General features: G+C 50.8%; 1 protein-coding gene across 2 annotated transcripts in view; it reads left to right on the forward strand.

The window, feature by feature from the left end:
• Nucleotides 1-17,409, forward strand: part of GNAO1 (G protein subunit alpha o1) — a 128,704-nt gene that overhangs the window by 96,288 nt on the left and 15,007 nt on the right. Inside the window, exons 5-7 of one of the 2 annotated variants that reach the window (XM_032195916.1) lie at nt 9,389-9,517; nt 10,033-10,162; nt 16,881-17,034. In XM_032195916.1, the coding sequence (XP_032051807.1) occupies nt 9,389-9,517; nt 10,033-10,162; nt 16,881-17,034 (413 nt within the window). The remainder of the gene's footprint in view (nt 1-9,388; nt 9,518-10,032; nt 10,163-16,880; nt 17,035-17,409) is intronic. The other variant, XM_032195915.1, reaches the window with a different exon arrangement.

Raw genomic sequence — 17,409 nt, forward strand, 5'->3', positions numbered from 1 at the left:
TGTCCCCCTGTGTCTGGGCACAGAGGCTTTGGTCTTCTGACTGGGGCTCCAGTTCAGCACAAGCCCTTCATTATCCCAAATTCCCTTTCCTTTTCTCTCCTTTCTTCCTTTTTATTTCTTTTCTTCCCTTTTTATTTTACAGTATAGAAAGCCATCAGCCCCAGCCTCAGTAGGTTTACAACAGCAGTCCCTGGAGCAAAAGAAAGCATCAAACCCTTTTGCTTAAGGATTTAGGCATAAATCCTGCTCACACCCCAGGTACCAAACCCCACCACACTTCATCCCCACTCCAGCTCATCTCTTTTCCTGCCGAGCTGGCCACTAGAAATAAGGGGAGGCTCGCATGAAGGAAAAGGGAGGCTGGAGCCTTTTGGGGCTTCTGCTGATGCCTGGCCAGCACCCGCTTCTGTGCTGGCGTGCGAGGCCACCGGGACAGCAAGGGCCCCCGGAGAAGTTGTGCAGCCGGAGCCGTGCGTCATCCCGGCGTGCCAGGATTTACGTAGCCCCGCTGGAAAGGTCCACCCGGCCCCCGGACAAATCCTTCGCTTATGAAAACAAACGCGAGGGTGTCCAGTGGTCAGCGGCTCTGCGCTAAACAACGATTTCAATCACAGAGGCTTTATCTAAACAGCGATAATGCCGAGATGAGTAAACTTCTCAAAGGAATTACACCACTGCTAGCAAACCGTGCCCGTGCAGCAGCTCCGGGAGGGCAGCTGCTAAACTATCTCGATCTTCCAGTAGCAGCATCGTGTTAAGGGACTGCAAAGGGACTGCAAAGCAGTCGGTTCCATGGAGATAAGGCAGTTGTGGCTCCCTCCTTTTCCCATCTCAGATTAGAAACTCCCTGTACTGGTGTGATGAAAGGTTCCGAAGTGCTTCCATGCAGGAATGTCTCAGCAGAAGGGGCCTCTCCCCGCCGGAGCAGGGATGCTCTGCAGGGGATGTGTGGAGGTCTAGGGAGAAACAGGTGGAGAACGGGGAGGAGGCAGAGGACAGCTGTTCCCATACAGGCACTAACAATGTTAAAACCTGACATAGCAGTTTAAAAAGGCAAGAAAGTGGCAGTTTTTCACACACAGGGTAGCTGAGCTGTGAAATTCCTTCTTGCAGATGTGGCTGTTAGAGGTTTGCATTGCTTTTTAAAGTGCCTAGAGAAATTTCTGGAAGTAAAATCATTGATGGTTAATAAGTATGAAGGTATCACCCTTCTCTTTGAAACTGCATTACCCGTAAAGGATTGGGGTCTGGAAAAAGAGTCTGATTATGGCATGCTTGCCCTGTATTTGTACTCAGCTCTCAACATCTGCTCTTGGACACTGGTTAAGCTAGGTGGGTCTTTGATCTGATCCAGACATATGGCTTTTTTCTTTAGAAAGGGCTCCAGTAAATTAAAAAAAAAAAAAAAAAAAAAAAAAAGTCTTTATCATCTCTCCTTACATACCTTTCAATTTTCAAATATCATTGCAGAAAGATGAGCCCACATCTGCTTTCCCAGGGCTGCTCCTAAAACATCTCTGACACAGCACTAGGTTGTTCACGTTGGCTTTTCCTTCAACACCCACCGCCCCCCCAGCCAGAGCTCTCTGAGCATGAACTCAAGCCATACCCGTGTCTTTTTATTCCAGCAGCAACAAGACCTTGCTGTATTGCTGGCCAAAGCAGCAAAGCCAGCCAGCAGCTCACCCTGGGGACCAGGAGCTCCAATTCCCTTTATGTCCTGAAAAGCCTTTGTTATATGGTTGCTATTTAGTGACACTGCTCATCCACATGCGATGCTAAAAATTGTTCTGGATCCAGTCATGCTTTGGAAAGCTGAAAGTCTAACTAGGACAGCTAAGCTCCAACCTGCTTTTGTTCACTCCTCCTGTCTATCATTAGTTTAATATCAACTTGCCAAGCTGAACTTGATGTACAAGCTCTGTACAGTCGCCTGCACGATTCCTTTCCCCTTTTTGTGGATGCATCCTCACACCTGCAGCCAGCAAGGTCTGAGCAAACAGCCTGTGATCCAGACCAGCAGCAGGGTTCCACTTCTGTGCAGGTTAAAAAATGCATTGCAACACAGCATCCCTCCTGTCAAGATCTGGCAGCATCCTTTCACAGCAGGGAACATCCTCCTCATTTCCCGAGGGAGGGTAATGAGATCCCAGCACCATCCAGCAGAGCTCATGCAGGAAAACGACCCCAGTGTGTGGTCCTGGTGACCATCACCGCTGCTGCTAGCAGCCAGCAAACAGCTCGGCTCCCATTCATGGTGCATTGGCTCTCTGCTAACAGGCCTGAAAGCGTGTGGCTAGCCACATCCCCCGCCTGGCACCCACATGGTGTGCTGGAGAAAGGCAGCCCAACACCTCACAGCCGTCTCTTTGCTGTACATCCATGGGACACAGCAGTGCTGGCCACAACATTTTCATTTTGTGGCTGAAGCTGCCTGGACGTTCCCATGCAGCAGGCAGTCACCAGAAGGGCCATGATGCTGGTTGGATTTCGGGGTGGGAGTCTGGGGAGTATCTTGTGTTGGTATCTCGTCTGGTTGGACATAGGATAATTTCTGGTTAGAAGCAGGACAGCAGAGCCTGCCATGTAGGGGAGGGGACTTTCTAGTTAAGGAAGAACGAGGGGCAGGTCCTGTTTATCTAATGTCCTTTTATGACAAGGTTAGCCACCTAGTTGACCCACAGAAGCCAGTTTTGGGTTTCAGCAAAGCTTTTGATACCGCTTCTCATGGTACCCTTCTGGACAAGGTCCAGCATACAGCTAGCCAAGTGCACAATACGATGGGTGAACAACTGGTTGGTGGGGCAGGCTCAAAGGGTTCTAGTAAATAGGGTTTCATCAGTAACTAGTCACTAGTGGGGATCCCCAGAGCTCCATTTTAGGGCCACTTAGGCCCTAAATCAGTTTTAGAGATTAATTCTCTTTAATGTTTCTATAAATGACTTGGCTGTAGGACTAGAATGTGTTTTGAGCAAGTTTGCAGATGATTCTAGACTGGGAGGAGCTGTTGACTCCCTCGAGGGTTAGAGAGGCCTTGAAGAGAGATGTTGAGAAGTTGGACAGCTGGGCTGTCACCAACAATACGACGTTTAACAAGGGCAAATACCAGATTCGGCACCTGGGAGGGGGCAGCCCTGGCTGTATGTACAGATTATGGGGCGAGAGGCTGGAGAGCAGCCCCGTGGAAAGGGATCTGGGGGTTCTGGTTGCCAGCAAGTGGAACGTGAGCCAGCAGCAGGCCTGGCAGCCGCGAGGCCAAACATGTCCCCGGGTGCCTCAGGCCCGGCATGGCCGGCCAAGGGAAGAGACTGTCCCGCTCTGCTCTGCCTCCTGCGGCCTCGCTGCGAACACAGTGTGGTTTGGGGTGAAACAATAAAGGACATGAAACTATTCGAGTGTCCAAAGGAGGACTACAAAGACAGGGAAGTGTGTAGAGGGCAAGGTGTATGAGGAGTGGCTGAGGTGCCTTGGTGTGTTCCGCCCCGAGCAGAGCAGGCTGAGGGGAGGCCTCATGGCGGCCTGCAGCTCCAGGGGAGCGGAGGGGCAGGCGCTGAGCTCTGCTCTCTGGGGACAGCGACAGGACCCGAGGGAACGGCATGGAGCTGGGATGGGGAGGGTCAGGCTGAGGGTTAGGGAAAGGTTCTGCACCCAGAGGGTGCTCGGGCACTGGGACAGGCTCCCCAGGGCAGCAATCACAGCACCGAGCTGCCGGAGTTCAGGAAGCTTTTGGACAGCACTGTCAGGCATATGGTCTGATTTTGGGGCGGTCCTGTGTGGAGCCAGGAGTTGGACACGGTCCTCGTGGGTCCCTTCCAACTCAGGATATTCGGTGCTTCTGTGACAGCGCGCTCTGCGCACGTGTGCGAGCGCTGTGCTTCCTGCGCCTAGGTGCTATTGATTTCTGAAGGGACACAATACAACTGCCTGGCGACGTTTCAAGCATTTCATAACTGATGATTATTTAAGACGTGTTACATCACCGCTGTGTGTGCTGGAGGAGCGCTGGGCTCTGAGGGTGGACTGTGGGGTTTTCTTCCCCTTGCCCTAAAATAATTTAGCCGATACGGCTGGGCACAGGGTCTGCAGGAAAAACACTGTGGTGCCACAGCCTCGGGGTGTTTGCCCAGAGCCAGCTGGTCTGGGCAGCCGTGCTGTCGTATCACACCTTCTGGAAACAGCACCCACACATTTTTTCTCTCCTGGTGGAAGATACTATGAGTTTACTATACTGACACTCTCCAAGCCCAGTGATTTTCCTCTGTCTCCTTGCTCTGCAGCTACTAAATATTAAATGGTTTAATGCTAAATATACATTGAGCTATTGGTTCATTGTCAAATGAAAGGAAGAAGTTAGGGTACAAGGTAATGTCAGAAGCAGACAGCAGACATTTGAAATGCCCTTTTCCATCCATGAGCTGTGAAGGAGCTCAGTGCAACCAGCCTGGGTGGAGACGTCTCCACAATAACATCTGGAGTGAGATGAATTGAATTCTGCTCATGACAACCTTGATTAAAAAGTCAGCATTTGCCAGCAGCTACCATGCCATCATGTTGGAGCTAACCCTCAAGCGCCTCTGTACAAGGAGCAGAAAATAACCCAGCAGTGACTCAGCTGCTTCTGCTGACAAATGGTGCTCTGATTTCCCAATCGAATGCAACCCAAGCCAGCGCAGCAACGCTGGAGTATCCCACACGTGGCCTTTCATTCAGGGAGGAGACATGGACAGAGGCCAGGACCAGGACCACAAAGGAATATCTGAGAAGATTCCACCGCCTGCAGGCTTGTTTTCTTGCCTTCCTACCCCTCTGTCCCCAGATCTGCCCCAGACCAGCACACGAGCTGGGGCTGCCCTTTCACCACGGCTTGGTGAGCACTGAGGACGTGGGCTTGGAGCTGCGTTAGCACCATGGGTGCACGTAGTGCCTGGGGCACAGCAATTTGGATGCTGCTGGCAAAAAGACTGCCAAGATGCTGCCTTCGAGGCAACCAAAGAAAATGAACTATTTTACTGCCATTAACCTCAACCCATGTGAATGTTCACATCTGTGTAAGCCATGCCACAGGTATCCAGCTCTGACCACAGCCGGGGACCTCAGCTACGCTTCTTCATTGCAAATAGCAGCCTGCAGAGCCTTTGGCACAGACACAGACCCAGGAGGAGTTTCCATGGTGGCAGGGTGCCTGGGGAAGGGTCCCCGTCCACGCCGTGCACGTAGGCCGTCACCACTCTGTTCCCAGAGGTAACTCCCACAACAGCCCTTCCTACACGCAGCGTCTCTGGCATCAGCAGTGCTGCTACCACATGCCGTTAGAAACTATATTTACTCCCGATTTTCAACATTACCCTGGGAGGAGACTCAGTATCAGCTAGTCCTTACAGAGCGTCTGCCTTTCGTAGCCTCACACCGATCTGCTCCTCTCCCTGTCTTTGGGAAATGCCACTCCTTGTGCATTTTGCTTTTGGCAGCGTAATGTAGTTGGGCTTCACGTCCCTGAGCCTGATAAACCGAGTGACTCAGAAACCTGCAATCTGCTTCAAAACAAAGCATATAAGATAAAAGATATAAGCAGTAATGGAGCTGCTCAGCTCGGGAGCGTAAATGCTGGAGGGTTACTTATGTACTCAAAAACCTCCTAACCTTTCTGCAGCTTTTTTTTAACCCCTGCAAGCCCTGGGCAACGCAGGCAGCAAGTAAGAGCTGATGTGTCATTTCAGATACGCTTCCACTCCAGTTTGCAAACCCCCCGAGCCTGGGAGCAGAAGATGCTCTGGTGCCAGCACAAAGCAACAACGGGGATGACGTAGAGCGGGGAAAGCTGAGCGCTCGCTCCCCAGCCTCCAAAGTGCTCTTATTTCTGCTAGTTAAACAGATGCCGGCTTCTGAGGGGATTATGTGTCATCGAGCCAGTTGGCCGCGACAACCGATTGTCTCCAGCAACAGTTTGGCCTTCAGATTTGCAGTTCAAAGGGTGTACCAGGAGTGCTGCCATCCAACGCCATGTGCAGCAATTTGTCCCCACCTGGACGTCCCTCTTCCCGAGCAGGTGGCTCCTCGAACACGCTGCACCCTCAGCTCGCACCACCAGGTCCTGCCAAGCCACGCGGGTGCTCCTTTGAAGCCTCGGAGATGCCTCCAGCAGGAACAGGAGATACCCCCAGGCAACAAGGAGCTAAAATCAGCTCGGCAGCTGAACAGCAGCCCGCCTGAGCCTCCCGTTCCTGCAGCTGGGTGTTAGCACGGCGGTTGTGCAGTGGCACGCTCCTCCGGCAGGGCTTTTGGCAGAGCTGGGAAACACGGGGCTCACACCAGTGGAGCCCAGCTCAGCTGTGGTCAAGTCTGGGGGAAAAAATCTGCTGCAGACGGGGGAGATTCCTGGTGGGAGCAGCCAGGAGAGTGAACAGTTTTGGAATGCAGCCTCGAAAATGGCACTGAAAATGTTATATAGCCTCCTGTAAACTGATGGCTGACCCTCACAGGACTACCAGGACAGGTGAAAAGCAGACCCAGGAAACTGAAATAATTTCAGGCATTAAAAACACATAAAGGATGGTGGAAAAGACTAGAAATGAGGAAAGAGACAGAGAGGAGAGGTGTTAATAGAAAAGGCAAAGGATGTGTGTGGAAGCTCGGATCGGAGCTGGGGTCTGTGAGTGACCCCAAGCCACCAGACTCATGGCACTCAGCTCCCCAAAGGCAGGGGAGGCTGCGTGCTGGGGATGATGAGTTGTCCTCCATCACAGCACCAGTTCAGCACTGGGAAGCAGCACCCTGACAGCCCACAGCATCGCTGCTGCTCGCTGGACAGGTGCCAGAGACCCTCCCAGCCCCGCTTCCTATGGAGATACCCCAGGCTGGGACCGGGAGCTGGACACTGTCCGGGAGGAGAGGGTGGATGGGGTGGATCCTGCTCAGCTCTCCTCCCTCTACTGCAATCGTCCTGCCCCCTCTAGAGGCTGCCTCTGCTCCCACCAGCCCCTGAAGGATGGAGGCACCGGGAGCTGCATCACTGCTGTGGACAGGGATGGGCGAGGGAAGCCACAGAGGCAAATTTTTTGCAGGTTCACATAAAATCTGGAGCTCATTTGCTGATGGGCACCAAGGGACATGCCACATGGCAGAGCTATGAGCTGCATGTACGTGATCACTGCTGGTGGGGACAGGGACAGCCACCTGATAATGTCCCAGCACAGGGACTGCTGCAATGCTGAGTCCTTAGGCCAGTTCACAGCGGAGTTCTTCATCTGCTGCACTCCCAGCATGAAAGGAGGGTCTCCAAGGCAAGAGTGATTAATAGGGAACAGGTTAAAATGAAAAGTCTTGCGCTTTCCCATCCACTTTCTACCCTCACCACGAAGCATTTAAGGGCTTGTTCCTGAGCACTGGGGAAAGCTTGGGTCCCTCAATAACAGCCCCGCAGAGCTGTCTCCAGCTGTGGGGATGCAGAAATGCGGCTGTCTTAAATAACAGAAGTTGACAACAGGTTGTGAAGAGAGGAGTGATCGTGGCTTCAGCCGTCACAGCAAAGGGCCTTATTTCAAGCACAAGCCAATGAAGCCCCATTCGTCTCCCCAGGGCCCATCATAAGGCTATTAAGGGAGCAGCTGTCACAAAGCCACAGTATCTTTAAATGCTTGAAAAAAGGGCAGAGTAAAAACAACCGTGCTTAGCTTATGTACTTTTCTTGGGGTGACACGATTCTTGCAATTCTTTAGCAAAAATAAAGGGTGATAAAAATGGTGGGTAGACAAAATACGGGATGTGAGTAGGATAAGGCTTGGTTTTCACCTTAGCCTAGAGTTTGTCTGGTTTTCCCAGCTAGCAGGGTGGGCATGAAAGCCTGTGAAAATGAGTGCAGAGAGTTCGTGGCTCCAGTGCACCAGACGATGTACTCAGCGCCCTCCTCCAGCACACAAAGCCTTCTCCTGTCCCCTGGTGCAGCAGGGGAATTGTCTCGAGCAGCAGGACGGGGTGTTGCAGGCAGGGCTGGGGAGCAGCATGGAGGGCAGGGGACAGCAGTACAGGGACATGGCACAGCCCTGCCAGCTGCCCGCTGGGCTTTCCTCTACTCCCTGGTAAACTCACACTCACCGGCAAGAACAGCGTCTTTTCCTGATGTCAGAGGAGCTGCACAGCTCTTCTTACTGCTGGGCAACACCCAGGCTGCCCGAAACACAAATGGCAAAACCAGTGCTCATGCGCAGACTGGGTTTGTTACAGTCCCAGTACGTCGAGAGCATCTCACGCGTGTGACATTGATGCTCCTGGAGCTAGAGGCAGGCGTTTGGGCTCTGTAATGCACGTCAGTGCCCTTCGAGAGGAACGGGAGTGTCCGTGTCCAGCTTGACAGTGGTGGGAAAGACTTTGCAGTGTGATGCAACCAGGTGTTCATAATTCATATTGAATTTTAGTCCAAAACAAATTCCTCTTTTCTTTATAAATTCTATTTCACTGGCCTAGGTTGTTTTAAAAATTATCTTGAATGCGAATGAAAAAATGGATTGTGGTCATATTTACACAGCTCCTGGGTTCCTCTACAAACACACCCAAAGATAGGACTTCATACCCAAGGTTTCAGTATATAAAAGTTATGCCTGCATTCACAGATTTCAAGCCAGGACCAGAATAAGGGTAAATATTTTTAAACTATCCGAGTGTGTTAGAAAGCTAAATCTCCCTTCCACCCCCCCAAAAAAAACGCTGATGTAAACTCCCAGATTACCACCATCTGAGCTGGCCCCTGGATGTGGTCCAAGTGGTGTATCTCCCGCAGTCACAGCCCCGTGTTCGATTTCAGGCTGAGGCAGTGACTCACTCGGGCGGCTTCATCTCACTTAATTCGAGCTGACTGAAAGCACAGCATCTCGTCCCTGCAAGCTGCCCGGGCTCCTTTCCTTTCCCAGCAGAGAGCGGCATCTCCCAAAGGTGGCTCGACCTGCCTGTTCCAGCAGAGAGACCTCTCTGCTCCAGCCTCTTATCTGGAGAGCCTGTGACGTTGTGAATAAGTCCTTACAGAAAAGCCTGCGCTGGGGACAGCACCCAGCACAATGGCCCGACTGGGACTTTCGTCCCTCAGGGAATAAAAATAGCACGTAATATTAAAACTATGTATTTTCACAGATTGCCATCAGGGCTCACAACACACAAACACTTAATTTCCTGCTTTCAGTTCACTATCAGATTTTATTCTTAGGGTAGTGGGGTTTGTAACGTTTCTTTCTCCCCAGCATAGGAGAAGGGTTTTCTTCTTTAACCACGATACGTTCAGCCATGAAAAATGAGATTGAAAATGATTAATAGGAAGCTGAAGGATTCATCTGAGATTGACAAAGATTAATGTGAGTCTTATCTGCTTTTGTTTTCTTTTCTCCTTCTCTCTTTCTTTTAGCTACCTAGACAGCTTAGATCGAATCGGAGCTGCAGACTACCAGCCCACGGAGCAGGATATCCTTCGAACCAGGGTCAAAACAACTGGCATCGTAGAAACCCACTTCACATTCAAAAACCTCCACTTCAGGTTAGTCTGAAACTACACACAGCAGGAAATTTTCAGAGTGTTCCTTTGTCACAGTGTTCCCCTGTGGTTCCCCAGAGAGAAGGTATTAACCTGCCAGTTAACGCACTGATGGCTCCCACTGCAGAGGATGCAGCATTTCTGGGGTACAGCAACATGAAAAGTTTGTAAATCCTGTCTTGAAAATCACTGCCTTTAAGATATGAGCTCATGGTACCTTCTTCTAACCCAACCGCCACCTCTTTGTTTAGAAACACAATATGAGTTGGCCCCAGGTCTGATAAAGCCTTGTAAATATACACATATTTTCTCCAAAATGAGTTAAATCACGTCTGGCTGACACTATTTATCGATGGTTGTGATGTCAGCCAGCAAAGAGACCGAGACAGTGGTTAACAACCTGGTGCTTTGTGTTCGGAGCCTCCCAGGGACATTATGGCCAGAAAACGCCCACGCTGTTAAAGTTTCCTCTTATCTAACAAAGAGCAAGCGCTGACGGTCCCCCCACTGTGCCACAGGCTCTTTGATGTCGGAGGCCAGAGGTCAGAACGCAAGAAGTGGATCCACTGCTTTGAGGATGTCACAGCGATCATTTTCTGCGTCGCGCTGAGCGGCTACGACCAGGTGCTCCATGAAGACGAAACCACGGTGAGTGCCAGCTGGGTCTTGGAGGCCCCGACGCTTCTTTACGGGACACTGCGTGGCCAGCAACTGCTCGGAGATGGCCTTATGCTGGCTGTGGCGCTACAGCAATGTGCTTTTGTCAGTCGTTCCCCCTTTCACTGACATCCTGGGGAGACTTGTCCTCCTCCACACTCCTCAGAACCAAGTCCTGCACTCCCAGGTAATGGTTCCTTGTGCTGGTGTTGTATTTCTCTTTTCCAGCTAACCTGTGTATTTTCAAAGCGTGTTAACAGGACTCAATATCCAGAAGCAGAGGGGATGCAGATAGGTGGGCTTTTGAAACTAATTGAAGGAATTGGTCACACCATGGTGATGAGAGGCGTGGGAAGGCCATGCCCTCCTGAGGCAGGCTCAGGCTAGGAGTTTAACCTATTTCTTCAGGCTACAGAAATTCATTTTTTTATGAGTGAAACTGGAACTGTTTGATTCCTTAGGTAATTTGCTCTAGGAGTGCTTTTATAACTTCCCACTGTGACATTAGGCTCAAAATACCATCTGGAAACAAAGTTAGCAAGGACCTGCATGCTCCCTGGTATTAGAAGGAGTGCAATTAATACAAATGATTTAAATACACAGAAAGGATGCAGGAAGACTCATTATTGAATTCTAGCCATTCATTCAGCGTGATGGAAACGAAAGCTTTAAGGACCAACAAGTGAGGCAAGCACACGGTTGCATTTGTCTAACAAAAAGGAGTCAAAGGCTGTACCCTGGCTAAGGAAATTATTTCGTCTGTGCCCAGCCTACAGCATCATGAAGGGCTTGCTCCAGCCAGCCCCGTCTGTCTGAAGGCCTTTATTCTTCTGCTTGTAAGGATGTTAGTCCTGCAGGAGGCTGCTGATGAGGAAGGAACTGAGGCAGTGGTTGCTATTTGTTACCAGGTGTCTCTTCCCAAAAAGATTGGTGGAGCTGTGGTTTGCAGCCTCTTCCAAGCTAGATATTTGAACTCTGGCAGACTGTTGGATAAAGTCACCTATTTGTTTAGGTCATACTGATGCTGGAACTCAGGACGGTGTTAACATCCCACCTGTGGCCCTCCAGGTAGCTAGAGACTGACTGAGATACCCTACATGAGATACCCTACATGAGATACCCTACATCCTCAGTTCTCACCTCCCTCTGTCTCCAGCCCCGATATGCTCCAGGATGCTCAGTCCTGTAGGATTCACTGGGGAGGAATCAAAACCTCCCGATGTGATGTGAAAAACCCAGCCGTTAACTCAATGCCGTACAGCTGGTCAGGGCAAGCACACCAAGGACATGAAGAACACACAGGGAGAGGACAGACGTGCAGGGCAGTGAGCAAACGTGTGGCGTGAGAAGAGAACAAGGTGTTCTGTAGGTATGACTAGGGGTTTGTCACCCAAACTGTGAAGCCAAGGGCCACTACCAGTTCCCTCCTGGCACAGAAAGGCCCTGAGCAGGGTGGCTCAGCCTCCTCTCTCAAGTGCCCTGCTGTAGAAGCCAGGATTTGTGCAGCGCTGACTTTGCTTTTGCATCAGGAAGGCTCTGCCGCAGCGCTGACATTCGCTCGCTGCTTCAAACCCTTTTCACAAAGCATTTCTGGGGATGCAGAGCAACAGGAGGGCAGAGGCAGCTGCTGTTCATTTACACATTCAGTGTAAATGGGGAGAGGATTCGGCACCAACTCTGCCACGCTGCAGGACGCCCCCGCCTAACCCAAATAAACAACCCTGAGCGAGGCCGATGCAAATCAGAGGAACGACGGTGTCGCATCTTGTCTGCCCTGCTGGACCCGCTGCGCAAAGGGCAGGTGGGAAACTCTGCACCCACAGACCTCGGTCCTCTCTCAGCTTCACCCCCTAGCACCCTCTCTCTCCCCCGATAACGTGGTTGCCGTCCAAAAACCAGCAGTGAAAGCAGCATCTCTTCAGTCGGCTGATCTGCCGTCTGCCTGCATCCGTCACATCTGCTGCCTCTAATGACGTAAATCAGCTTTTATTGCTTCTCACTTAGAAAACACAAAAGAGGAGGCAGCTAAGAGCTGGATGCTGTTCCTCCATCTTCATTTCCCATAGAAATGTGCACTGTGGTGCAGGCACTTCCAGCTTCAGTAAGCCACTGGAGGTCGGGGGCTGTCCAGATGTGAAAAGACCTGTAGTGCTCTCGTTGCTGGCACGGAGCTGTGAGAAGGAAGGAGCCCTGCTACATGCTGGGTGCCCAAAAACCACTTGAAAAGCTGGCGCGTGGAGGGAACAGCGTTTCCTGGTGCATTCAGTGTCCAGGTGACAATAATCATGGGATTTCACAATGGCTTTTTTATGCTTCTGTAAGCCAGGTCACATTTCAGGCAGATGAAGCTGCAGTTTGAGTGTGGTCAAAGACCTCACCACAGAGCAAGGGCTCACCTTGCTCAGCTCTGGTTAACGTCAGAGCACTGGGATCAGCATAGTGGTAGGGTCAGCTTGTGACATGGAAATAAGCCCACGAACGGGTTTGCTCTAAATCCTTTCAAACAGGACTGAGCAAAGAGCTGGTTAAAGGGGGCCAAGTGAAATGCCCACTGACCTGCCCCTTCCCTTAAATGTAAAGCACATCTGTAAGCTGGTAAGGGTTTTTTTTGAAGTTTTTTGCACTCTTTGTTCTGAAAGACTCGGCACCCATCCTCCTGCAGCAGCTAACATGAGCTGTTGTGTGCAGAGCCCTCTCTCAGCAAGACCAGATCGTCTTTTAAGGGATGTGTTTTCGCTCCAATTCCCTGCCACAAAGAGCAACACCATGGGAGTCACGGAAGGCAAGTACTTCTCTGCATCCAGATCAGAAGGAAATCTCTCTGCACCCGTGATTTAGATGCCCGTTTGCCCCCAGAGACCACATTCTGCACAGGAGCACCCAGCCCTGTTGAGTCCAGCCACGCACACTGCCCCAGACACCACTCACACCACTTCTCCTGCAGCACCACGTCCCACGGCCAGGCTGCTGGGCACTGTGCGTGCCCGGCTCACAAGCAGAGAGGAGCAAACCCGCAGGGAAATTCAGGCAGTGCCACTGCTGCCAGACACAGCCTGAGCTCAGCAGCCAAAATTGCACACCCTGCCCAACCCACTGCAATGGACAAGATGCTGCCTTCAAGGTATTACACCTCCCCTGCAGCTACTGATGCAAGGACTTGCGTGGCTGTCTGCTTGTCTGCTGAGGGTTTTTGTACACAGTGGCAACATCTCCCTGTAACTGGCTGAGCAGCTCAGTAGATTTTGTTTTTGCCTAATGATGCTATTTTGTCTCATTTGTGGCTTATCTTTATGTTTGATAAGACGAGGCTGGAGAAGGAAAAGACTCAGATTTGTAACTAGGAGGAGGGGAGAAGGACATCAGTCATAATAACCAGCAAAAGAGGAGCAGCTGATTAACAAAGGCAGATGCACGTTGTTCCTTTTAAATGTTTTAAAGCCAGCAGTGGCATGGGACCTGTCATGGGAACCTCTACTGTCCTCTTTGGTTCCTCCTCACAAATGCAATGGAGCCGTGGCAAGAGAAGGAGATGCTGCATATTGCTGCCTCTGAAACTGAGATATTTAGGTCATCCATATCTGGCTAAGATATGAAGGTATTGTTTGTGTTCCCGTTGCTGAACGTGTAATGAGGAGAAGGCACGGTGCTGGTGACCCTTGGTGTGCATTAGTGGCAGCCTGTTAGTTCGTATTTCATTGCCTGACCTGGTTAGCGTGCTCTCCCTGCTGCCATTGGGCACTGAAAATTGAATTGCAGCACTCGGAGATTTCCTCAGCAGTGACGAAGCAAGTGGCAGCAGCTTGGGCATCTTAGGAGATCAACCAGGAGGGGGATGTGGAGTTTCTGTGCTGAGGATAATGGTCAGTGGCCTCATGGTTTGCATGACAGTTGGCTCTTAGTCGTGGAGGAGAACAAAAAAGATCGCAGCAGCTGTGTTGCAGAAACAACCGGCTCTGCTCCTGAGCTCTGGGGAAAAAAATAAGAGGGGTTGTGAGTGTTTGTGGAGGGCAGGCAGGGAGCCATTCCTGGAGTGAGGTGGTACAGGACAGCTTGTGGAAACGGGGAGCTGCTCTGGTGGGTTCCCAGGAGCCCTCTGCGACACGAGAGCATTCCCCATGGGGCAGTAGGAAAAGGAAAAGGTGGGTTTTAGGACCAGAACCTCTCCTGAGTGAATAAGGAAGAGTGAGCAGAGCCATGGTGGTGTTTGCCCAGCTAAGCAACAGAGGTAGGGCAAAAATCTCCCTACGCAGAGCAGGCAGCCAGGTCAGCAGCCTCACGGAGCTTCAAAACCCACCTCGGGAATTTGAAAGGAAAGGGGATTTTTATCCTGACTGTCATTCCCTCCAGGGATGCACTGGTTTGCGTTGCATGTATGTTCCGTCAGGCTGAATGCTAAGAGTCACTGCGTCTTGGGGAAACACTGTCATGTCCTAACAGGTATCAATGCAAACTAATTGAGCCATAGAAGAGGAGCAGAAGGATTTTGTAGGGTCCTTACATAGCCTTGCTGCCCTAGGAGAGTAAGCTTCACCTAACCGTGAAGCTCCTGGGAACCATCCCAGGAGAAGGCTTCGGCTTCTCTCTCCTACCCAAACCCGTTGCCCTGCTGGCACGGGGCCGGCGAGGTGTGGCACGGTAAGTACGGTGACACCGAGGCCGAAGGCTGCCGCGAACGAGGTTATTCGCTTAAACCATGGCCAGCGTTTGTCTGTTTCTCTCTGCTTTTATTTTACATCAGTGAGGATGATAAAAATGTTCTTAAAAATGTTCTCTGAGGGACCCTGCTTGAAAATAGTTGATTGATTATATTTGCTTTCTGTTCCCCTGACCACCCTCCGATTTCTTCTCTCCTCCCGAAGGGCTGTGGGTAGCCAAGGACCTCCTGTACAAAATGTCTGTGGGTTCCTACGCGGTTACAATTTTGAGACCACGAGTAACAGAGGAGCGTTGCTCTGTGGCTCCCACAGCAGCCCGCACACAGTGAGTTAGCAGAAAAACAGCACACAAACGTGGGATGATCCAGATACGCGAACATCTTCCAACCGAGGCCCATAAATAAATGCATTTCTCCAGCTGTGCACGACCGCGGCCTCCCCGTGCGCCGCTGCGGGGCAGAGAGGCGCTCGCTCGCCGCGAGCTCTGCAAAGCACCCGGCGGCAGCGTCCCCTTTCCCTCCGGGCTGCGTCAGCTGCTTCTTTCCACAGGGCCTCTTGCATCTAACTAAAACGTTCAGCAGCAGCTGACGCGTGTCGCTGAAAAGGAAGGCGTTAATCAATAACGCACCGGGCTCAATTAAGCTGCCGGCGCGCGCAGCCCTGTTCTCTCTAGCGTGTCTCCTGCGTTGGCTGTAACATCTTGTGTGTGCACTAGCGGGTTTGGGGAGTGCTGTCCCAAGGAGCTGCCGCGGGGACGAGCCGAGGAGCCGGCCTGTAACCCGATTTGCCTTTGGTAACCCCGTCCTCACGGCGCCTGCTCTCTCTGCTGCCCCGCTCCCGGTGGAGAGACGGCCACGCGACCGGCGTGCGCACTCCGGCGGCGGCCTCTCGCGCCAAACAGCACCAAGCCTCAGCACCTTCACAACTTTTCCTCGGCCGCCCGACCTTATCTAGCCAAACAAAGGCCAAAAAATGAGCATTTGAGAGACCAACCAAATTTGGCAGGTATGGAGCTTCTCTTGAACCAAGAAAAAAAAAAAAAGAAACTTGAGTTGAGAGTTGAAAGCAGCGGGGAACATGACTCTTGGTTGACTTTGCCGTGAGCTCTTTCCACCACCATGAAACCACGTGGCGGACTTTGCAGCTCTCTAACTGGTCTTTTTTCAGTCCTTTTTATCTCTCTCTTCTTTCCTGTGTCGGTTTTTGCATGACCCATAACCAAAAAGCTGACCTCTCGCTGTGTGTGCGTTTGAACTCACGGCTCTCCTCCTGGCGAGCAGCTAACGTTCTTCCTAGAGGCATGTGCTAACATCAGTGCTAGCTGGCTGACATGTAGTCTGGTCCTTCTGAGATGCCCTTCCTTCCTTTTTTCTTTTTTATACTTTTTCCTCTTCCTTTTTCTCCTTTTTTTTCCTCTCTTTGCCAGACACTTCTTGTTGAGCCACTTTCAAAGAGAACTAAAAATACAAATTTAAAAAAAAAAGAAAAGCACAACAACAGACAACAGCACTAAACAAAATAACAAAACCAGGCAAAGGTCACGGCAAGGTCATTTCCAAACTTATGTCACCTGGGTGTCTGCTTCCAACTCTAGATTAATTCAAGGATCTCCCAGTCCTTGGTTAATGTACCCAACCAATTGTGTGCCACACACTCAAGAAAGTTTAAAAAAAAAAAAAAGTTTTAGAAAATCTGCATGAGCTACACCGACACATGAATCTGATCAAAAAGGGCAAAAATAACTTCCCATCCATGCATGGTGCATGATGATTTATATGAGCTGGGATCCAGTAAATTATATGCTATGCAAAATCAAAACAGCTCTGTATAGTTAAATGCCCTTAAGTTACTAACTGTACGTCCAGTGTCCTAGGGATTGCATCTGTGTATGTATACGTTCAGCTGTATGTATACATAATTTATTATGTATATTGTAGCTGTTCTCTTTTTTTGTTTGTTTTCCTCCTTAATTTAGTTTTTTTAGACTTCCTTACATGTTGAACATCCCCGAGTCGCTGCCTTCGGCCTGATGTGATCTCTCCTTTCTATTGCAGAACCGCATGCACGAATCACTGAAGCTGTTTGACAGCATCTGCAACAACAAGTGGTTCACAGATACATCTATCATCCTCTTTCTAAACAAGAAGGACATATTTGAGGAGAAAATTAAGAAATCTCCACTGACTATCTGCTTTCCTGAGTACACAGGTAATGAGAATGCTGGATGTACAGGACTGCATAGCAGAGAGCGAGTGGCTGCACAGAGCATTCCCCATCCAGGGCGTTACTGGGCTGTGTTGCAGGCAGTGAGGCTAAAGATTTCAGGATGCACAGCTAGGGTTCCCATTGGCCTTACTGCACAAGTTTTATCTCAATAAATGCCCCCACCATCTCCTTGGGGCTGTTCAGTGGCCCACGTAAAGCACAAGGATGGCTTAGATCCAGGAGCTGTGCCCTGGTTTCCAGCCCCAGCTCTGATCCCTCTTGCAGGTCTGGCAGAAAGGCCCAGTGAGCTCAGCCATCACAAACAGGGAGATGGTCTCTGGGACAGGGTTTGTGAGGCTGCCCATGGACAGAGTCCGA

The sequence above is a fragment of the Aythya fuligula genome, chromosome 12, assembly GCF_009819795.1.
Source record: "Aythya fuligula isolate bAytFul2 chromosome 12, bAytFul2.pri, whole genome shotgun sequence".
In the NCBI taxonomy this organism is placed as follows: domain Eukaryota; kingdom Metazoa; phylum Chordata; class Aves; order Anseriformes; family Anatidae; genus Aythya; species Aythya fuligula.